The 22,902-nt window shown below is 42.1% G+C and overlaps 1 protein-coding gene across 3 annotated transcripts in view; it reads right to left on the minus strand.

Moving 5' to 3' along the window:
- Nucleotides 1-321: 321 nt before the first annotated feature.
- Nucleotides 322-22,902, minus strand: part of ASMTL (acetylserotonin O-methyltransferase like) — a 39,309-nt gene continuing 16,728 nt past the window's right edge. For all 3 annotated transcript variants that reach the window (XM_067545720.1, XM_067545721.1, XM_067545722.1), the window contains 7 exons: nt 21,227-21,389; nt 20,026-20,210; nt 15,422-15,554; nt 14,286-14,429; nt 13,322-13,444; nt 11,665-11,895; nt 322-818 (listed from right to left, as the gene is read on the minus strand). In XM_067545720.1, coding sequence (XP_067401821.1) covers nt 11,678-11,895; nt 13,322-13,444; nt 14,286-14,429; nt 15,422-15,554; nt 20,026-20,210; nt 21,227-21,389 — 966 coding nt within the window. In that variant the 3' untranslated portion in view covers nt 322-818; nt 11,665-11,677. The remainder of the gene's footprint in view (nt 819-11,664; nt 11,896-13,321; nt 13,445-14,285; nt 14,430-15,421; nt 15,555-20,025; nt 20,211-21,226; nt 21,390-22,902) is intronic.

Raw genomic sequence — 22,902 nt, forward strand, 5'->3', positions numbered from 1 at the left:
GGTGACCGGGGCATGGCCTGGCCCCTCTAAGTCCTTCAGGGACTTCTCATCTAACTACACTTAACAACTAACTAAAGTACTTTCAATAACAAAGAGTTCAAAGAAGGGGAATGATACTTGCAGAGAGCAAGGCTAGTTCCAGCAACCATCATGGGCGGAAAGAAGGAACTGAGGGGACGTAGGGCCGGCAGTGCCTCATATACCTCAGTATGCGCACATGACTCCAGAGGGCACCACAGCCGGCCCTACAGCATCTGCTAAGGGGAAAAAAGTTCCAGGAACTGTGCACTCACCTATAATGGAATGGACATGAGCAATCACTCGAAGAACAAAGTGGTTTATTAGTAGTGTCAAAATTATTGTTATGACTGTTGAAATGTCTTCTGATTACAGGGTAACTTTAAAAAGTACAAACAAATTAATGCAGCCATAGCACTACTGCTGCCAAATGAAGAGGGTATCTTCTGGCATCATTTTGCTCATTTCAGAATGGATTAATCTCTCAGAAAGCACCCAAAGCCACATTATCTCTTACATAAGCTGCTAATAGGAAACCAATCATAAAATAAAAATCATCATATGTGATTGCTGTTCTGTTCTGATTTTTATTGCCAAATAAAATGGCTTTAGCTCTTAGTACAGAAGACATCCAACACATTTCCTGTCAGTTTAATTTCTACATTTGTAAAGACATGATGTTGCAGTAAACATCTATATTCAGAGCCACTCCTCTCTTTTCCCTCTGTCTGGACAAGCATGTTCAAGGACTGAAGCAAAGCTGTGCTTTTTTTCTTCTCATTATCAAACACCATTTCAGCCTGATTTAAAACAAAAAAAATACCATACCAGTCAGAGATCAGATTAAGAAAAATTGAAGTTCACATATAAAAATGCATAAAATAAAATACTAGTGGTCTAATTTTGCATTTCAGATGTACTCTCAAGTTACTAAACCAAAATGACTACATACTAAGGGAATGTCTATACCGATGGCGGCAAAGTCACCACTGCCCCATCAATCTTTCTGGATCGATTGAGTGGTCAGTGTAGACCCGCTCAATCAATCAGGAAGTCGACTGAGTAAATCCACCCCCTCAAGTAGCATAGTGCTGCGTCGCAGTTCCCATCGGCGCAGTGCAGTGAAGACACCGCACAGAAGGGAAGCATGGCAGTTGACGGTTCGACTGCCACCGAATTGCCGGGTAAGTGTAGACCAGGACTAAGTACTGTATACATGCGTTCTGTGCAGAAAACACAATGCCACTTCCTTTCACAAGATCCAGGGGACACATATCATGGACTAGATCACCTCTGTTTCTGTGAGAGGAAGTGGATTCAGATCTGCTGGACCTGGGGTAGGGGAATGTAAGTGTGATGGTATGGGGGTTACCAGCTGGTAGCTGGGATACCACTGAGCCCTCTGTCTGACCAGCTTGGGCTCCCTCTCACCGTGATGCTGTGACAGCCACACACCTCTGACAGATCCTGCATTTACACAGCCCTCCACAGGCAGTGACCACACCCATGTTAGTTCAGTGAACGCTTTCCAGCCAGGAACCAACAATAGAGATACTCCAGCTGGCTCCCCAGCCCAGGACCATCCTGTCTAGCTCTGGTCAAAAAGCCTGACCAGTGAAGCTTACTATCCAGTCCACCCTTCTCTCGAAGTGGAAGGAACATGCACCAGCATTTGTTACTGAGCAGGGTTTGTCTAAACACTTCACTCAAAAACACACTGGTTAAGATAATAAACTTGTTTAATGTTTTAACTACAGAAAAATAGATTTCAAGTGATTATAAGTAGCAAGTGTAAAGAGATTAAAAGTAGTTACCAAAAGAAAAACATAAAATCATAGACTATGTTCTACACACTAAAAGAATTTGAATTACCAAGGTCTCGCCCTTGTTAGCTGATACAAGCAGTTTCTTAAACGCAGGCTGGGCAACCTTTCCTGCCTGCGACTCCCCTCCCCTCTTTTAAAGTCCTTTTGTCTTCCATGGCACCCTTCAGGTGTTCAGTTGTAAGGCTAAACCATGATGTCACTCCCCTTCTTTTATAGTCCATTCCAGCTTGCTAGGGCAATCTGGCTTGTGACCTGGGGGGTTGTCCTCATTGGTCAGTCAAGCCCCATTGTGAACCTGCTTCCTACAATGAAGCCTATACTGTAAACAATTCCTGTTAGTAGAATCTATTCTTGAATGGGTGAGAGATAGCCATTAATGCTGTTTGGCCACTCCATTATTGTGCCTGAAAGGCTGTTTGTGGGAGTTTCCTGCCTTGCAACATGTTCTAATAGCATATTCAATAATGTTTCATAGCTTCACGTACAATGGTAGTACATGTAATCCAACAAGATGTGAATGTTCAGCAGATCAAGACTTTTAAAATAATACCACACAAGGCACACCATGTACCAAGCATGTCATACTTACTGGACACTGGTGACTATGGGGTTAGGGGTGTTCTCAGACACAGAGTGTCACGGTAAGAAAATGGGTTAATGCCACCTCAGTGGCACTCACTGTCCCTACCATCTCTTGAACATTTAACAACATTTATATTGCAGTAGTCTTTAGAGGACAAGCAGGAGGACTAAGGATGGGGGAGCATTGTGCTAAGCACTGTACATAGAAAATGACAGTTCTACAGAAGCTCCTCCACATTTTTGTGTTTGTGAGGAAGGCCCACATATGAGAATAGAGGGAAGAGACTAAGGTAATGTTCCTATGTAGTGCAAAGTAAGGCTATCAATAGGCCCCTGAGCCAACCTTGTATTACAACCATTGAAAAAATCACTTGGACACTCTGAAAAGAAAACATGCAGAGCAAGGCAACTAATATGCTACAGCAAATCACTCAAACGTTGGGGACATTTGAATGCCATGAACACAATCTGGACAAAACATATTCAGGGGAATCAAACACTGCCAGGATGGGAAGGATGAATGTATATGTCACAGAGAGCAAGGATATGATTAGCATAGGGGAAAAAAACAAACCTATTGGTGAGTGTTTTACAGTGGGAACGAAGATCCTTCTTGAGAAAGGCTTAGACAGAATTTAACTTAGGTTCAAGCCTGGTCATCCTTACCTTTATAGAAGCAGAATTACTAGGTGAGGTTCTTTGACCTCTTTGCAGAAGGTCAAGAGGAGATGATGGTAATGGTCCCTGCGTTAGCCCAATTCTACATTGGTGTAACTCAAATGAAATCAATGAAGTTACACTGCTACAAAACAGAAATGATGCAGCAGTGAATCATGTTCTCTGTGTTTTTAAAGCTGCAGACAGAAATGCAGAGGTAGAAACATGTACAGGACAGCCCTGCACAAGTTAATTTTAAAAGTTCTTACAGCAAGGCAGCAACAATACACAAAGACTTCCATTTAGAATAGCATAAGAACAAGAGAAAATAGCAATGAGCCCAAATATTATGCAGTGACTGCAGCGGAAGGGCAAGGGGTGGGGGAAAGAAAAAAGTAAGTCTGGTGTACAAATAAAAGTCGATGATGACCATGTGTCAGGGCCACTGCAGATTATGTACTCACTTCTAAGAATGGCAACTAATCTTGTGACAGATTACCCCTAATCCTCATTTATTTTAATATGCTGGTTCTGTGCAAATGCAATGTTGTACTCATTCTCTCTCACACACACATCAAATGGGCTAAACTGGAACTATGAACTTGTCTTCAGCTCCTGGTGGTCGGAGTATTCCAAAAGTGAAGGAAGTTATTGCTACACACTGCTACTGTGACCCTCCTCCCCCGCACCTCCAATCAACCCATTTAATCCTCACTTCAAGTATAATATGGTAAAACTCCCATTGAAAATCCCATTGAGTAGTAAATTTAAGCCCATTGATAAAGTTCTGTGGGCCGGGGATGCTACTATTGTTAGATTGCTTCTCAGCAGACAGAGTTTGAAAATCTGTGAGCAGGCTTTCCTGGACTGCAGCCACAAAATTGCTCTATAGCTGACCAACCCCACCACTTCTCCTCAGAAATGGAGTCCTTCACTCCATCCCTAATGAAAAATAAGGCAGCTGGAGACATGGGAAATGTCAGGGAGGAGGTAGTGTCTTTCCTAACAACCCATCATGGTGGACAGACAGCGGGGGAGGGGGGCAATAAGGGAGCCTAGAATCCCCCCTGCCCTTATCCAGCACAAGGACAAACCGATCCAAAACTGAACTGACAGCCAACAAGAGGAGGAGGGGGCCCAGTCTCTAGACAACACTTCCTTAAACTCCTGCGCTTGGGGCTCATATTGAACCACGCCATAGTCACAGTCCCTTAGCTCTATCTAGCACAGGAAGTGGTTAATTTCTGTAGTGAGAGTGCTAGAGTTGCCATTTTTCTGTTGAGTTAGGGGGGAAAAATTCAAACAAACCCCTTTTGTCTCACATACCAAACATTACCCCACACCCCGAAGGATTCTTACTGAGCTCATCAGTGAGTGAGTGTCTTAGCTATCATTTCTCTTTTATATCTCCCTGTGTCTACTGATCTTTTAATCCCCAAGATTTTACACTTCTCCTCCATTCATTTGGTGATCTACTTGGTCTTTCAGACATAACAGTTCCATTAACTGATTTGTCTGCACTGGACTTCTTCCATGCTGTTTATACAGACAATTGTAAATGATCCCACATTCAAATAAATGTGTAGGATGAAATTCAGATAAGTGAACTGAATTCAGATGAATGGCCTCATGCATACAAAAATCACACTCAGATGCAAGCACAGCTACATTCATTTCAGTGGGTGGAGCGCCTCATAACAACATGGGCATTCCTCACTATTGTGAGGCAGCTCACCACCAAAGAGCAAGTACCGAGCAAGCAGGGTTTAGTGCTGGTGACAGCTCAGACATCTGGATGATACAAAACAATCCCTCATTAAAGATTATGCAGACTTTGATACTTAGCTTTAATGGCCCAAAATTATCCTTGACGAAAACCATTGTTCAGACAGCTTTTTCAATAAGGAAACTTTAAGACCCAGTGTTACAACAGTAGTGAATAGAAATGAATTTTGCCCAGGGAAGTGGCATATTTATGATTATACATTCAAAAATTGGATTATACTTCGATCAAGTATTCGGAATGTCTATAGCTCTCCCAGTAATTCTTTAGTATTTAAAATGATCATAAACTCCTCTTCCTAAATGTTTTCATCATGCCCAGTCCTGAATTCCTTGCACACACTACACTTCCACTGAACTCAGTGGAGTCTTGGGAGTGGAAGGAAATGGTCTGTCAACAGCAAGTGAAAATGTTGCAAATGTCTTTCCCCTCTCCGCTCTCTGAAAGACATACAATATTCATCTTTCCTGCATATCAGCAAATCTCGCCGAAATAGTTTGGAGATAGCACACAGACACCCGCTGTTGAGCGAAGCACATTCTCCTGCAGATCTCATTAGCCACCCTTTGTGAGACAATCAAAACCAGTTAGCGAAAATGATTTTAGATGTCCCAGTTCACAAAGAATGTTATTTGTTTCAACAGCTGCTTCATATTGATGCCTTATATGGACTCTTCAAAAGTAGGTTTTTGGAGGGTTTTTTTTTGTAATTTTGCAAAGCTAAAGTTAATGCAAACACCCCAGTCTCAAGGGACTAATAATATATAATGTTGTGTTTTTATAGTTCAAGCCACTGTGTTTATGTTTTAGCTAACTGTGTTTTATAAAAGTTTTACAAAAAGTAAGTGAGCACACCATAATCAGAGGCACAACTTTAATTTGACAGTATGATAGACTATTATAGTCCTGCAGTTTGTGTAAATCAGTCACAAGCTTGGGGGGATGGAGTAAAACAGTAAAACTTCCATCTCTTGAAATAGTAACACTGAATATTTTTAAATGCAGATCAGTTAAAAGTAGACAAACTTTTTTGGTACCAAAACAGAGAGAAATTTGTTGTTTTTGGTTTATTTATTTTTCAGTAGCTGAATATTTTGATAGAAGGTGACTTTTTTTTTTTTTTTTTAAACAAAGTAATGCTTTTATTGCTTAGATCAGCCTTACCAAATTCCAGTCATCCAGGGCAAGAAACTGCTAACGGTGAATACAAATTTTCATCATTATTATGGGAAACATGGGTAAGCAAACTGTGACAAATTTTCATGATGAATTTGAATGGTTGAAACATATGTTACAAATGTCCCTCGTTGATAACTTAACTCACCTTTGCCTTGTTCAGTGCTCAAAGAGCAAAGTAATTATGCTAATGACCGACTTTTACGGTGCGAGATTAACTTGAGAAGACAAACTGTCAGAAAAAATGACATAACTCTTGCCCTTGCTAACAGAATCTTTGAAAGTTGCTGAGATCAGCAGCAGAGAGTAAGTACAGCCTCTCTTCTTTCATCCTGGCTGAGTGGGGATATTGCTATAGAAATCTTCTGCAGCCAGTAAATTCATAACTGCCTGGAGATGACAAACAGTAGCTTTATTTACAGGCAGGAGGGGTCCCGCTGCAGCTTTAGCAAAATATGTTTTAAGTGAAAAAAATCACTACTGAAGAGTTATCAGAAAAAAAACGTGTGAAATAGTGGGAAAACCAGAGTGAGAATTAGATGATAATCTGGACATACAATAATGTACTTATCCCTCCAGTTAAAAATCACAGCCTGAAAAAATGGCATTTCCATATGCCTCTTCTATCAGCATGCAGTTGGAAAAAAGGGAAGAGCACTAGTATTTATAGAAGAAAATAATAGAGACAGAAAGAGGATGTCACCATCTAACCCTCCATCACGTAGACTCTTCTCTTGAAAGCAGCTGTGCTTGAGATGTAAGATTCAGACCTGATCTACATTGACAATGTACAATCAACATAATGCGGCTTACATCGACCACATAAAGTATGCGTCACCACTGGCATGTTGCCGCCGACCTAAATCACAGTTAAATTGGACTTAATAAAACCACCTCAACAAGTGGCGTAGCGTTGAAGTCGAATTCTGTGGGTCGAATGAGCATCAGTGTAGGCAGAGCGCAATGTAAATTGACATCATTAGCCTCCGGGAGGTATCCCATAATACTCTGTTGTGACCGCTCTGCACATTTGCAGTCCGCTGCACTGTGGCCATGTAAAAAGGAAATAGCTCTTCCCTGCAAGCTCTGGGAAATTTTGAACTCCTATTTTCTGTTTGGTCAGCGTGGAGAGAGTTTTCCAGCACAACTGATCATAGCGACTGCACGCCCCAAACGTGCTTCAGACTGGAGTCGACCTGAGGTCTGGGATCAAATCGGTCTGTGGGGTGAAGTGTCTGTTCTGGCTCAGCTCCAAGCAAGCAAAAGAAATTTGGATATCTACGAGAAGATATCTCGCGGCATGTTGGAGAAGGGGCACAACAGGGATGCACAGCAGTGCTACATTAAGATCAAAGAGCTGAGGCAGGCTTATCAGAAAACTAGGGAAGCTAACAGCCATTCTGGCTCCTCACCAAAACCATGCTGCTTTTATGAGGAGCTGCATGCAATTCTCGCCGGAGACCCCACTACTATGCCACCAGGCAGCATTGATACCTCGAGGGAATCAGAGGCCAGGATGAATGAGGACGAGTCTGTGGATGAGGAGGAGGAAGAGAACAGGGGGCAGGCAAGTGGGGTATCCCTTCTCCCTGAAAGCAAGGAGCTGTTTGCAACACAGGAGCAGCCCACCCAGCTGCAGGAAACTGACAGACCGAGAAGCCAGGGAAAGTACATCTGGTGAGTATGTACTGCAAATTGCATGTCTTTGGTTATATCCCCAGTACAGAATCTTGTACCAGCAGGAAAAAGTGGTGTGGATGGTGGTGGGGCTGTGCTTCCTCGTACTTGGTGTTCTTAAGCATTGGGTTCACCCTGGAAAACATTATTTATGTGCACAGCGATGCTCCGAGAATCCTCCATGAATATCTCCAGGAAGCTTTCATGTAGATATTCTGAAATCCTTTGCAGACAGACAGTTTCTTGGGAGGGCAGCCTTATTTCTTCCAACACGATAGGACACTTTCCCCCGTCACTCTGTTATTAATTGTGTAGGCATCATCGCAGAACACAGCATAGGGGCCGTGCCTGTAGCCAGATGCTTGCAGCAAATCCTCCCTTTCCGCCTGTGTGACCCTCAGCAGTGTGTATTATTCCACAGCTGGGGATGGTTTCTTGGTTCAGTACACCACAAGTCCCTAAGCAGGATGTTGTTGCTATGGGCCTTGGGCATCCGAAAACGGGTTCCCATTTTTTTCCTCCAGAGACAGTTAATCCATACCCACCCCTCATCCTTTCTACCGCCTGTTAAAAGTCTGATCAATTGGGAACCCAACATCCAGCTGCTCTAGGGAGCATGGATTTGTGCAGCATGGGCACTGGGGATTTCCCTAACATAGATGCACTAGCCCTTACTTACTATGGCTGGAATGGCACTTTGACCCCTGCAATAGTTGGACAATGATATATTTATAGCCTTCCCTTGGGAATATTCAAGGTACTTATTTTTACACTGTAACAATGCTTTTCATCCATGGGATGAGTTAACAATGGGTACACTGGACAACATGGCCTTCAACACCATCTCATACTCCTTCAGAGTGCCTGTCGCAGATAAGGTGGGGAAAAAACAAAAACAAAAACAGGATGACATGTTTAATGAGATAATGTATGCCTCCGTGGCTGCTGACACAGAGCTAAGAGCGTGGAGGATTTCATTATCTGACAAACTGAACATGGATAACAGGAAGGCAGCACAGGAATATGAGCGTTCAACACAAGAAGAGATGCTGCATATAATGCATGATCAGTCAGACATGTTGAGGCATCTGGTTGAGCTTCAGGAAGCTCATCAGAAAGACAGACTCCCTCTGCAGCCCCTGCAAAAAACTCTGAGCTAACACATTCTTTCCTGAGCATGGTGCAGCACATGCTGCATTCCTCTCCGGTTGAGGGGAACAGAAAGAGGCAACGGCCCCTTTAAGAAGTGGGGATTTGTGATTCTTTCATGTGTGCGCAGCCAAAATGGGCTCTGTATCCCTAGTCTCAACACAATGGATGCAGAACATTCTATTATCTTCCATTTCCCCCCTCTGTGAAGGATCACCAATATAAAAAGTACTGCTTTACAATTCATTACTGTTTATTTATTGATAACAAGGGAATAAAGGGAGGGGAAGGTGGGGAGACTGGAACAGTGGGTGAGGCAGGGGAACTGCCTCGGTGGGGGATGGGTAGGTGATGCAAAGTAAAAACACAGCACAGATAAGCAATGCACATTACTGTTGTGTCTTGTTGCAAAAACATTTTTTCAATGCTTCCCTGAGGCACAGCGCTCTGTGATTGGCTCTCAGCGTTGCAGTGGCATCTGGCTGCTCAAAATTTGCAGCCAGCCTATCTGCCTCCACAACTCAACCCAATGGGAACTTCTCCCCCTTTGTCTCATAGACATTATGGAGCACACAGCACGCATTGATATCTATTGGGATGTTTTTTTCACTGAGGTCTAACCTAGTGAGCAGACTGCACCAGCGTGCCTTTAAATGTCCAAATGCACATTCCACCACCATTCTACACTAGCTGAGCCTATTATTAAAATGCTCCTTGTTGCTGTCTAGGTGCCCAGTTGTAGGGCTGCATTAACCAGAGGAGCAAAGGGTAGGCAGGATCCCCCAGGATCATTATTGGCATTTCAACATTGCCAATATTTGTTTTATGGTCAGGGAAGAAAGTGCCCACCTGCATCTTTCTGAACAGACCTGAGTTCCTAAAGATGCACACGTCATGCACCTTTCCAGACCACCCCACACTGATGTCGGTGAAGCATCCTCTGAGATCCACAGGGGCCTGCAACACCATTGAAAAGTATCCCGTTTGATTTATGTACTCTGTGGGGCTAAGATAGCATGCACATCCCTATCTATTGCCCCGCCTCCCCCACCCCGCGCAGTTTGGGAACCCCATTGCGGAAAAGCTGTCCACTATGTCCTTCACATTTCCCAAAGTCCCTACCCTTCTTAGCAGAAGTCTATAAATGGCCTGGCACACTTGTATCATAGCTGCTCCCACGGTGGATTTAGTGACTCCGAATTGATACCCAACTGACCCGTAGCAGTCTGGCATTGCTAGCTTCCACAGAGTGATGACCACTCTCTTCTTCACTGTCAGAGTTGGTCTCAAGCAAGTATTCATGTGTTTCAGGGCTGGGGAGAGCTGTCCGCAAAGTTCAAAGAAAGTGGCCTTTCGCAGTCGAAAATTCTGCAGCTACTGCTCATCATTCTACACCTTCATGATGCGATCCCACCATCACTGCTTGTTTCCTGGGACCAGAAGCGGCGCTCCACTGACTGCAGATGGTGCATGACAGCCTGCAGCAAACGGGAATTGTTTCATTCTATAGCTTGTAGCAAGGCGGCCTCTGTAACATGGCAATTTTCAGCATTGCGACTCCTGTCTCGCCCCTGAAAATACTGCAGAATAAGTCATGAGGTGTTTGTAGTGCTCACAATAATAGCGCAGAGCTAAGTGGGCTCCATTCCTCTCAGGCAATGGCCTGCGCGTGGCAGAGAGTGAAGGGTTTGAAAAAATGGCGCAAAAAGGAGATCATCTGTTTGTTTGGACTGGGACAAGAAAGGAGGGGGGCAGGGAGTATGTTGCATCATAGGAGGATGACAACCTTCCCAAAAGCCCCTGCAGCTAGTTGCATTGTGGGATAGCTACCCACGACGTACTGCTTTGATTGTCGACCCAAGCACGTCTAGTGGGGATACAATCCCCTGACGCAATGAGTGTGGTGTGATCATGCTCCTACGACTTCTAAATTTCAGTAGGTGAAAGTCTATTTAAAATACATTTACTTCACTCCGCAGTGTAGATATACCCTTCGGCTCGCAGTTGAGGGTGGCCAATTTATTTGCAGTGAAATTATGGTCACTGTAGGTCTTTGAGTCTACAACAATAAAGAGCCTTGTGGCATGACAGCTATGGGTGGGAGTTTCACAAACAACTAAGAGATGAAGAAGCAGTTGCCTGTGATCCTAAGACTATGTCTACACTACAGTCTATGTTGGCAAAACTTATGTCACTCAGGGGTGTGAATATTCCACCCCTTGAGCGACATAAGTTACACCAACATAAGCGTTCATGGAGAGCTTCTCCTGTCACCATAGCTTAAGCCACTCATGGGAGTGTATTTTTTTCATCCTGACGGGACAGCTCTCTCTCATCGGCATACAGCATCTTCACTAGATGCACTACAGTAGCGTAGCCGTATTGGTACAGTTGCACCACTGCAGCACTGTACATATAGACATACTGAAAATCCCACACTTTTTTCTTTTTTTAATCCTGTTTGCAAATAACCTGCATTTCAAGGTTGTTTCCCTCCTCTGCTTCTGAGAAAAGAATTAAGGAGGAAAAAGAGAGAGCATCCTAAAATTACCATTCGGATAAAGTTGTGCAAAATGCATTTTTGTAAGTACAAACGCAATGACTGGTAACTACTGAATAAGTTGCTCAGGGAAGAAGAAAATTCTTGCAGCTTTCAACAATTTTTCAAAGAACTAGGACATTAGAAGTTTTATACCCAGTTCTTCCTGTACCTTGGCAACTGACAAAACAATCTATACTATGGCTGGTTGATGGTTGAATGACAGTGAAGTTACAAAAGCTCATTGCCCCACTTACCTTGCAGTTCAAACTAATGTGCAGAAGTTTTCTTGAAACCCAAAATTGCATCTAAGATGTTTTCTGTGATCTTAATTTGCACATTGGTGAATCCATATTTCTCCAGTAGCTGCTTGTACTCCGAGCCACTTCTCTGCTTGCCTTCAGTCATACTGAGGGACTGTAATACTGCTCTAGCAGGGTGTGTCTTCTCTTCATCAAGCACAGCTTCTGCCACTAGCAAGGCACTTCCTGTGTTTCCAAAACAACCACCAAAAATGGTTCAATCAAATATTCTGAGCTTCCAAACTGCAATGCTGTTGGTTCAAATGCTATTATAAATGGGGAGGAGATTGCTGTGTTAGTGAGTTTGCTGTGTGAACCTTTGGAGAACATTTCCCTTTCATTTCTCACTTCTGAATTACTTATTTCACACTAGAAGGATAGGGGAGCTTTTAGAGTTATCTCCATCACAACTTTCAGTTTTCTTAAGTTTTCGGATTTCTATGTGATACAACCTATCGCTTTATCCTCTGCCAGAGCCCACTCTCTCAAGTTAACAAGAGACTATTCTAAAGGTGTAAAACAGGAAGGTGTTGGAGGATTTAAAATATTTTATCTAGCCCAGATGTAATTCTATTTCATAGGAAAGGGTTCAAGGTCACTACAGCGACCGTCTCCTGTTAGATTAGGAAATTGGGAAAGCATACAAGAAGGCAAGCATTCCTCCCTTTGGTTTTCAGGTCTCATTCAGCAAAGAGCATAGTTACTACTTGAGGCCAGTTATCAGCTAATGATATCTTTAAGGCCACAATTTGGGCCTCTCACTATAAATATCATCAGCCATTCCAAATGGAACTCAGAGACCCCTTTGGAGCAACATTTAGTCACACTGCCCTTTGAAGTAAGCAGCCCTGGTTTTCTCTTACTGTTTTCTATGTCCACTGCTTGCAAGGACTTTTTGGCATGTCTCCTGTTCTCAATCCTACATTAAAAATTACTGGCAAATGCAATTATTTGGTTATCACCTTTCCTCTCCTCAGTCCAACTACTAGTTCCCTCTTCCCTTTGGTATTTTACATTGTACGTAGGGTATGGCACTGCATATGTGACATTCATATTTCTGGAACACTTCATTATTTTTATTCCCATAACACCTAAAATAGGCTGAGCACTCTTCACACACACAGGAAAAAGAAGCCAATCTCCTGAAGAGTTTACCAACAAAAGCTCTGATCCTGAAAACATTTATGCATGTTTAACTTTATGCACGTGAGTAATCCCATTGAGTTCAATGGCACAATTCTCATGAGTTAATATGAGCAGGTGCGTAAGTGTTTGCAGGTTCAGGGCCGATGACAGAAACAACACACTATGGGGGAGGGAGAGAGATACAATAAAAATAGGTATAACTTCTAAATCTATATAAAAATTAACTATAAATAATGAATTGATGGTTCCTTTGTTATAGCCATGGCAGCTTTTTGCTTCTTAGTATGTTGTGCCATTAATGCAGTTTGTAAAGGCTTCTATTTTAAGATGGGGAAGAAAAAACTGATGACAAACATATTCAGCTTTAATTGGAGTCATTCTAAACAGTTACACATAAAATCATTCTGCTATTAAGCACTATACTGTAAACATCAAGAAAAAACCCCACAAGATGAAAAACCCTTACCTGGTTTGCAAATAGCTGATATTTTGCTTAACAATATGTGAATCTTTTCATCATTCCAGTCATGTAAAATTAGTGAAAGGATGTAAAGATCTGCTTCTGGAAGATTATCTTTGAAGAAGTCACCTGTTAGAAAATGTATATTTGGTCTGATACAATTCTACAAAGCAAAGTGAAAGTTATTTAGGGAGGAAATTATGTTTATTTACAGTAAGGATGTAGTTTAGGGATGCAGAACATGCAAGGGAAGATCATTTCAGAGTCAGTTTAGTTTTAATGTAAATTTGGTTTTGAACTTTCTTCTGCTTCAATTAGCAAGTCCATGAAACATTTTACAAACAAGGAGGGAGCCAGTAGAGGTGATGGGGACATATTTCTTTATATGCAACTTCCTACATTTGCTGGAATTCAGAACTCCACACTGATGCGCCAAAGTAAAGGGAGTGTCAATAGTGAAGAGGACATGAAGTCATGAATAAAGACTTCAGCACAGGCAAAGCACTGTGCTACACACGTAGTATTTTGATGTGCAGTTACAGAAGACATGGTGAGAGAAGGACAATTCATGTCAAGAACACTGTAAAGTTTATGGACTGTGCAGAAGATTGAGTCAAGAAGGGAGATTAAGTTGTGCTTGAGGATACTTCCGTTACCATCCAGTTAATTCTGCCTAGATAGGAGGAATGTCCAGCCAGGCCTCTCACTGGTGTCATTTAAGCCACATCTCCTCTGTCTCCCCATTCTCCACTCTCACCCAGTCTCTTTTTTACCCTGTCGTCTTATGGGGAAATAAATGAATCTGCAAGGACCAAGACTTCCACTCAGCATGGAGGATTCTGCCTTGTGCTTAACCTTGTTTGCATCCAGACATAGCCTCTGCTCATACTTTCATTGGAGCAGACCAGAGTGCTCTATGCTGCACAGTGCAACAGCATTGGCAGGATCAATGCCTCATAGTTACAGTTACCTGCTGTGAATGTCACTGGAGTTATATGCTGTCCTGAAGGCTGAAAGCAAGAGACATTTGCAATGACTTCTGGAAGGTCAAATACAGTTACATTTAGGTTTGGATATTTTTGTACTAGCTCATGGGCCAGAACTCCAGTGCAACCTGTAGAAAGTAAAAGAAATAATTAAGTGAACCTTTTCCTTTGTATCTGCAGACATTTCCAAAGTTCTTATTGTACTGTCCCCTAATACAACATCACTAAGTTAGGGATGGGGTGGCCAAGAGAGTCTACAAGGGACTCGGGAGCTAGTGTTGCCTAGTGGACACAGTTCTGGACTGGGACTACGGCAAGCTCGGTCCTGTTCCTGGCTCTGCCACTAGTCTGCTGGATGACCATGGGAAAGTCACATCCCCTCTCTGTGCCTCAGTTTCTCCATCTTCTTTGTAATCTATGGATGAAGAGTCCTATAAGAAGAACTAGGCATCATTATTACTGCAAGGTAATTCTTGTATGGTTTGAAAAGTGCTCTAATCAGTTTAAAACACAGCACTTCCATAGCGCTTTTCAACAGTACATCTCAAAGTTCTTTACACAGGCGGGTAAGCAAGTGACAAAAGTCAAGACAAAGGTCACCTTCACAAGTCACAAAGGTCAAGATTTCCGAGAGGAATCAGTGATTTTGGCTGTCTGATCTCAGACACCTTAAAGGGGCCTGGCTTTCAGAAAATGCTCATCCCCCACCCTCTGTAAAGCAGGCCCTGTTAAAATGTCTCAAGTTTTGCACCAAAAATGGAGACACCCAAATGTCAATAATCATTTCTGAAAATTTTGACGTAATTAACATGTGAAGATCACGTAGTGAGGCAATGGCAGAGAGTTGGAAATGAGAGTCTCAGTCTCAGGTATTGAACCATACTGCTTCTCTTGAGGAGGTGGGGAACAACTTAACAGCTGTACTCAAAGTAAATGAACAATATTTTACATTAGTGTACTTCCATTTAACTTCATTTTACCCTTCTATCAAACATTACAACAAACACAATTCTGGGCTAATAACAGCAGAAAATTTACCAGTTAGAGAGCAATAATTTAAATATTTTATTAGATTTTTTAAAAACTCTGATGTAGGTATATTTCGCTGTAGTAGGCATACCTCCCAAATCACAGGCAGATCTAAACTGCGAAAGATCAAAAGCTGTTGCCACATCTCTTGCTGTCAGTTTGGCAATGCTGTGCATGGCAGTCATAAAACGCTGCTTTGCCTCCACACTGTGATAACAGGAGTCCTTAAAAACAGAACACAGTGATTTTATTAATGTACTTAATATACTGTGATTTAAATAACCGAAAAGATGCCAGTCCAAGGCTCTATTTTCCCTACCACACCATTAACACCCTAACTCATTCTATGTAATTTGCTGGTGTTGTTGAAGCCACGTTGGTCCCAGAACATGAGAGAAACAAGGTGTGTGAGGTAATATCTTTTATTGCACCAAGTTCTGTTGGTGAAAGAAACAAGCCTTTGAGCTACACAGAGCTCTTCTTCAGGTCAGGGAAATGTATGCAGAGCGTCACAGAAAAATATAAGGTAGAATAGATTGTTTAGCAAAAGTAGTTAATGCATTGCAGATCATAGATTTCCCTCACAACTTCAACAGTCACCACCCATCCATCAAACTCTCTCTAAAACACACTTGCACCAGCATCAACTTCCTGGATATCACGATCAGCTTCAACAATGGAACCCTATAGAGAACTACACACAACAAACCCATAGATCACCACACTTACCTTCACAGATCCAGAAACCACCCCAAACACACCAAGAAATCTGTTATCTACAGCCAGGCACTCAGATACCACAGAATATGCTCCAAAGAGAAAGTCTGGGATATATACCTTAGCATACTTAATCTGCCTTCACCAAACAAGGACACTCCACCCAAGAAGTAGGTTGCATCTTAGAACAGGCCACCCAAAAATCCCAAGAGAACAGGGTTCAGTACAGAAAGAAAAAAAAACCTCTGACCGCACTCTCCTAGTTGTCATTTACCACCATACCCTGGAACTCAAACAGGTGATCAAACAATTACAATCCATACTCAACATCAGCAGAAAGCTCACCACGACCAGGATCCACCAACTCAAAGCGGCACCAGACCCAGCCAGAACAACAGATGCAAAACCTGCAGACATATCTCCACCGCTACAATGATCAACACCCCCATTACACACCTTTCAGCATCTGTGGGTCCTACACATGCATATCACAACATGTGGTGTACCTCATCCAGTGCAGGAAATGCCTCAATAACAACTCTGTGGGTGAAACCAGACAGACAGACAATCACCACACTCTCAAATGAACTCACCCAGAAAAAAAGACAAGCACACCATACCACTCGTGGGCAAACACTTTTCACAAAATGCTCTCTCCATATCTGACTTTTCAGTCATCATTCTCAAGGAGAACCTGCATGACACCTTCAAAAACATGAGCCTGGGATCTTAAACTCATAACTTTGCTAGATACTAAAAAGCATTATCTTAATAAAACACTGGATTTATAGTTTATTACAACAATCTGTAACTCACTAATCCTCCCTTTTTGTCATTTGACTGCAGAGGTGTTAACTGGTCATTTCACTTTGAAGGATCTCTTAGAATATGTATTAACTACTTATGCTAAACAATCTGTTACACTTTGCATTTAGTTGTGACACTCGGAGTAGCTTTCCCAGATCTGAAGAAGAGCTCTGTGTAACTCTAAAGCTTGTCTCACTCACTAACGGAAGCTGGTCCAATAATAAATATTCCCTCATCTCTCTAATAATCAATTAAACAGACTTAAAACCATCAATTTAATAGGAACCAGCCAGCCAGCCACCTACAAATCCTTTCCACCCCTTCATCAGTATGGGAAGCATACCCTCAGCCTCCTCTAAAATCCTGATCAAACAAATGTCTTTTCCAGCATGCTAGGAAGGTCACCAAATGCCAATTATTTTGGATCAAGCTTCAGAGTCCTGGAGACCTCCCAAAGAACAACTCGCCAACTGCCTCCTCTCTAGTATAATGAGGGAGATCCAGCTTGAGCACCCCTGATGAGCGCAGCTGGGGCAGTATGGCACAAAGAAAGAGGCAATCCCTCAGGGGACAATAAAATGCTTTCTTTAACCAGTTCTATGTGGCATATGCATTTCTATACATAATTATACTGCATTCCAGACAGCTAGGTGTCTGTTTATACTGTAAACTTATTTTGAGACAAAGAAGTGAATCTTTGCTTCTAAATTTTTGGGAGGATTTTTTCGCCGATACGTCCCAATTGTTTTCACTGAATGCTGACATTTATTTATATCTGTAATTCTTTGTCAGCAGGAACTTCTTAGCAGGCATTATGTAACTGGAAGTTATTCAAAGAAAAGAAATGGCTTCTTAATGGATTGTTTTCATGGGCTCCAAAGTGATTTTCAGTGCAGAGCAGAGTATATTTGTATTAATCTATAATTTCAGAGAGGCTAACTAGCTCTGAGGGGAAGGAGGAAAAAAAAAAAAAAAAAAAAAAAAAGACTCCCTGACAAACAGCTGAAGAAGCAAGCATGCCCCACCCTTCAACTGAGAAGAGACACAGAGGAAGGACAATAGTCTAGATGGAAATATACTATTGAGCAGGCAAGAGAAAAGGCAAGTAGGAGGATGGAGAGTGTGTGGGGAGAGCCCAAAGAGTTTAGAAAACCAGGTAGGTAGTTTGCAGCTGAATTCTGGGCCACCTAAGAAGGAATACGATATCTACTTTCTGGGGCAGAGAGAACTTTGGCTATAGCATTCCTGATTCCCAGAAGTTTAGAAAAGAGGAATCTGGGAAGACTATCATAGGGAAATGCAATAAAAATAAATAATGCCTAATAGATAGAGAGCAGAGATCTAAATTCTAGTCTTGGCACTGCTACTGACTCATTGTGAGACCTTAGCTGACTCACGTACCCTATGTAGGCCACAGTTTGTACATCTGTAAAATGGGAATATTTATCTAACTGATGCTGACAACATTAATTAGCTAATGCTTGTAAAACACTATGTTTCTTGGATAAGAGGAGCTAGGTTGAGTTTATTATTTTTAAAAATGCAGTCACCGTGGCACTAAGCACACCTACATAACTGTTACACACAGCACAAAAGTAATTGGCTGATGTAAAAGTAAGCAGACTCAGTCTCACCCTTCAACCATGCGGGCAAAAGCTGAGCCAACAGTTGGGCTTTATCCGTGTCTGACCTGGACACAATGCAACAGGTGAATATAGGAAGCACATTCCAGAGGTGAGAGCTTTTCAACTTTTCCCCTGGCCTCCCGATATTTAAATGCAGAGCTTGGAAATGAGAGTGCATCAATTGATCTCCACTGCTGTCACGATGCATAAGAAAGACATTTATTCTGATTTCCCAGTTCATGCAAGCACATCATTGGGTGGCTCAGTGTCCTCAAGTCAATATTCTCCCATACCAGGCAGCCCTCAGGGGCTTGGAGCCTAGCTGGCTGAAGGCTTTGAATAGGAAGATCATAACCTACAACTGGATGAGGAGACTGCCCAGTGTGCCTGCTCCTATTTTTGTAGCTTTGAGCCACACAGGGCAAGCAACGGTTTGTCTCCCACATTCACACGGACCTTGCGATAGCTATGCATGTCAATGTAAGCTCCCGAACGGATTGCTTTAATACTCTCTGCATAGGGCTATGCTGAAAACTGCTTGGCCTATACAGCCAGCAAAGAATGCATGGGCCCATTTGCTTAGCAGGCTTAATGTGTTACACCTGTACTCAAAGATTCTGGTTCCCTATTCATTTTTAGGTGCAAATCCAGGTGTTTATTGCTCTTAAGGGCCTAAAATATTTTAGGCCCTTAGGGCCCTGAAGACAGTGGGAGTTGAGGGTGTCCCAACATCTCCCAGAAGGTGCTCAGCACCTTGCAGACGGGAGCTTTTAGATCCCTGCACTTCTGCAAGCTTCTCCAACACGGACAATCCATTAGCTCCTGGACCTCTGCCACTCACGCTGCTGCATGCCCTCAGCTTCCCCTCCTCACTTGGGAGCAGAGTGGCCTTTGTGGGATGTTTGTAGTGCAAAGAGAATATTGGCAAAGGGGTAAAACTGTGCAGTCTTTGCAAAGCTAAAAAATGTCATTATACACATGACGGTAATTATACGGGAGATGGAAATAAATGAGACAAATATTTAGAGGAAGAGTCAAGGAATGGAGAATTCTGAAAATTTCTGAATCAATGCAAGGCAGATTTATAGACGTGCACAGATAAGCTCAGATCTTGTCTCAATGCCACTATAAAAATGCTGAAATATTTCTAGTCTTCTGCTGAAATCAGTTTTGGATGAGAAGCTTTAAGGAGAGATGAAGTACATACGTTGTAAACATTAATTCTGGTTTTTGTTACCTATACTGTCACATTCCAATTGCTTTAGTACCTCAGGGCCCGATCCTGCTCCATTAAAGTCAATATGAGTTTTGCCATTGACTTTAATGGGATCAGGATCGGGGCCTTAAAGAGTTGACTATATCGGTGTTTGAGACATTTCTGATAGCTCATTCACATTACGAGATGTGTGTGGGATGACATCCTCAATCTATAATTCTCATTGGTCAATTCTGCTAGTCTGTAGGGTTTCTCTGACTTGAGAATTATTTCTTGTTCTTCAGTGAACATGCAGCATGAAGACAAAATAAGGATCAGAGTCCACATTACCTGAAACAAGTCCTCTGTTTCCTTTCCAAAAGCCCGATGGGTCTGCATGGTCCCCTCTTTGACAGCAGCCTCCAGGTGTGTAAAGAGATGCCAAAGGCGGTCATTTGAGTGGATAATGTAGCCATGAAGTGAATGCTCTCTGTCTGACACCAGATATGTGTTCGCTGAATCTGTATTACTGTATCCTTAAGGGGAAAAAAATTGTAACTAGTTTTTTTTGCAGCGTTGGAGTAGCTGTGTAACTAGTGGCTAGTTTTATTATGCAAATGAGTATAATTTTCAGTTTGGTTCTGCACTGGCGTAAATTGGGAGCAAAATTTGTCCCCCATTGTTTGACCCACACTGAGACCACAGCAAGCAGAAGCAGAGGCTGCCAAAACAGGAACTGCTGCACTGAGTCAAAGGGAGTCAAAAGGAGTGAGAGTAGTACAATGCAACCCAGACAGGGCCAGCCCACCACACTCCTGGACCCAGAACTGTGCAGCAGAAACCCCTCCTCACTCATTCTGGGGGCACAAATGGCTTTGGAGAAAAGCTGCAGAGATAAGCCAGCTAGACATCCCAGGTGGCAGGGGCATAAGCAGCCACAGCAGGGATCTCTGGACATCCAGAGGATGTTCTCCATTTTGATTTGAGTTTCACTCTAACACTGCCTCTCCTCCTCCTATTCCCTCACAGTCTCTTCACCTCAACTTCACGTCACACCTGCCCCTCTTCACCTCTGCTCCATCCACTAAGCCCCCCTTTCCCTTCCCTTTTCCACTGAACAGATCCCCTCAAAGTGCAGGAAAACTTTGATTTGACTTTGATCCCCTCCTAACTAAACCTACCCACCACCCCAAGAAAGTCATAGAACTAACATGACATTTGCTGCCATTGCATCTCTCTCTCTCTCTGCTTGTGTATTAGACCCCTTCCCCTACACGGTGTGTCTTAAATGGTTTATTTAGACTGTAAGCACTTTGAGGTTGCTACTCTGTGTTTGCACAGCACAATGGGGCCCTGATCTTCATTGGCTTTTAAGCACTACCATAATAAACCTGATTAATAAGAATAACAGTTTAATTTGCGAAGTTCTAGTAATGGAAGTTTCCTGTACAGCCCCAGTGAATAGGTGCAAACAGCTTATTTGCACAGTGGAAGTTCCTTCTTCCATCTCTCCTTGTCCCCTACCCATGAACTGTTTTACAGTAAAAGTCACCTTGATGGGTTTTATCCAGCAATCCAAGAGAAGCACAAGCATCGAGCAGTCTTTCTGTTCCACATACAGAGGCTTCCACTTTATCAGCAACATCCACAGCCTTCAGTATGCATTTATCCTTCAGAAGATCAAACACCTTCAGTTTAGATGCCACAAACAAAGCCTGTGGATATGAAATAGGCATTAGTGAGTTAAAATAAAAATTAACAGACTATTGTTTTAAAACAAAGGTACAAATATTCTGGAAAGCTTTCCATAGATATTAAGTTCAGAGTATAGTAGTTGTGTGAAGGCAAAAACATGCCATAAAGAACAATATTTGCTTGAGTCTGTTGAATTTTCTCCTGCAGAAAATTTCACTTCAGCCCAGTTACTTCTAGTGCAGTTTGTTCCTGGTATCAAACAAGAGATGTCAGCATCTCTGCCATGGTAACGTTAGGTGAAAAAAATCACTGGTTAAAGTTTGAAAGATCTTGAAATACCTACTTCAGGTTTTGAGTCTTAGACTCTTATTCATAAGAGTACTTACACACATGACTAGCTTTAAATATATTTTTGATTTGGGGTCATAGAGAAAACACAACACATTTAATTTGAGCTGATTTACCTAAGGAAGAAATTAATGAAATTTCTCAAATGCACTTTTCTGTTTTAATAGCTATAATTTATTCCATACTAATTTTCTAAAAACAAAACAACAAAAAACCACAAGTGCATGCAGCCTTGAACACCTTAAATAACCATACATGCATGTACTGGAGAGGAATATTCATATTATGCAACAATATGCACCTTCATATCTGAGATTAGGTTGCACTACTGTTGCTTCAATTAATAGTGTTTGTGAGGAACTATGAAGGGGGGAAAAAAATCGACACAAATAGATTGGAAAGGGAAGAAAAGAGTTGAAATTCCGTTAACAATCAGATGGAAAAAATGCAGCTGAAATGTAAAGGCTGGCGGTTCTTCAAATTAGTGATTTTTAGATTTAAAAGGTTGGCTGTTTTGTGGGGGAAGGTGGTATATAAAATTAAGATTGCCTCCAAGATACTACAAAAATTAACACGCATGCCTAAGTTTAGCAATATGATACTTTTTGTCAATGCATGTTCCAAAACATTGCTGCATTCAAAAATTTACACTGTTTTGTAAAAAATGTTATGTTTAACCAGAGGGAGGGGAAGATTCTGATGAGCATAGCAGCCATTTAAACAGTTTCTTTGTAGTAGTGGAAGATGACAAATGGCTAACTAAAGGCCTTTGAGTTGTAAGTTAGCACTGAAAATTTAGGACATTGGCATTACATTAGCAAACAGAGCCAGTATTTATATTATGGTAGCGCACAAAGGTCCCAATCAAGATGGGGGTCCCTGTTGTGTTGGGTGCTGTACAACTACAAATTTAATCTAGAACCAGAGTTTCCAGGGACCTCACTGAGTGCAGGCTCAAGCAAAAATTTCCTAGACATTTTAATAAAGTGGATTATTAGGTTTTTCTCGCCTGTAGTTGATTTTAGCCTGCGTTGTGAGGGCTCTGAACCACAACATAGGGGTCAAAATGGAGTTATGAATTTAGTTACAGTATAGCTGTTAGTTTTCACTTCACTTTCAGTCTTTAAAGCATTTTACAAACTAGGTTCCTTCACAACATTATTGCTTACAGAAGGCGCAATGCAG

The sequence above is a fragment of the Emydura macquarii genome, unplaced genomic scaffold (assembly GCF_026122565.2).
Source record: "Emydura macquarii macquarii isolate MOO-44397 ecotype Brisbane River unplaced genomic scaffold, CSIRO-AGI_Emac_v2 contig_1070, whole genome shotgun sequence".
Taxonomy (NCBI): Eukaryota; Metazoa; Chordata; order Testudines; family Chelidae; genus Emydura; species Emydura macquarii.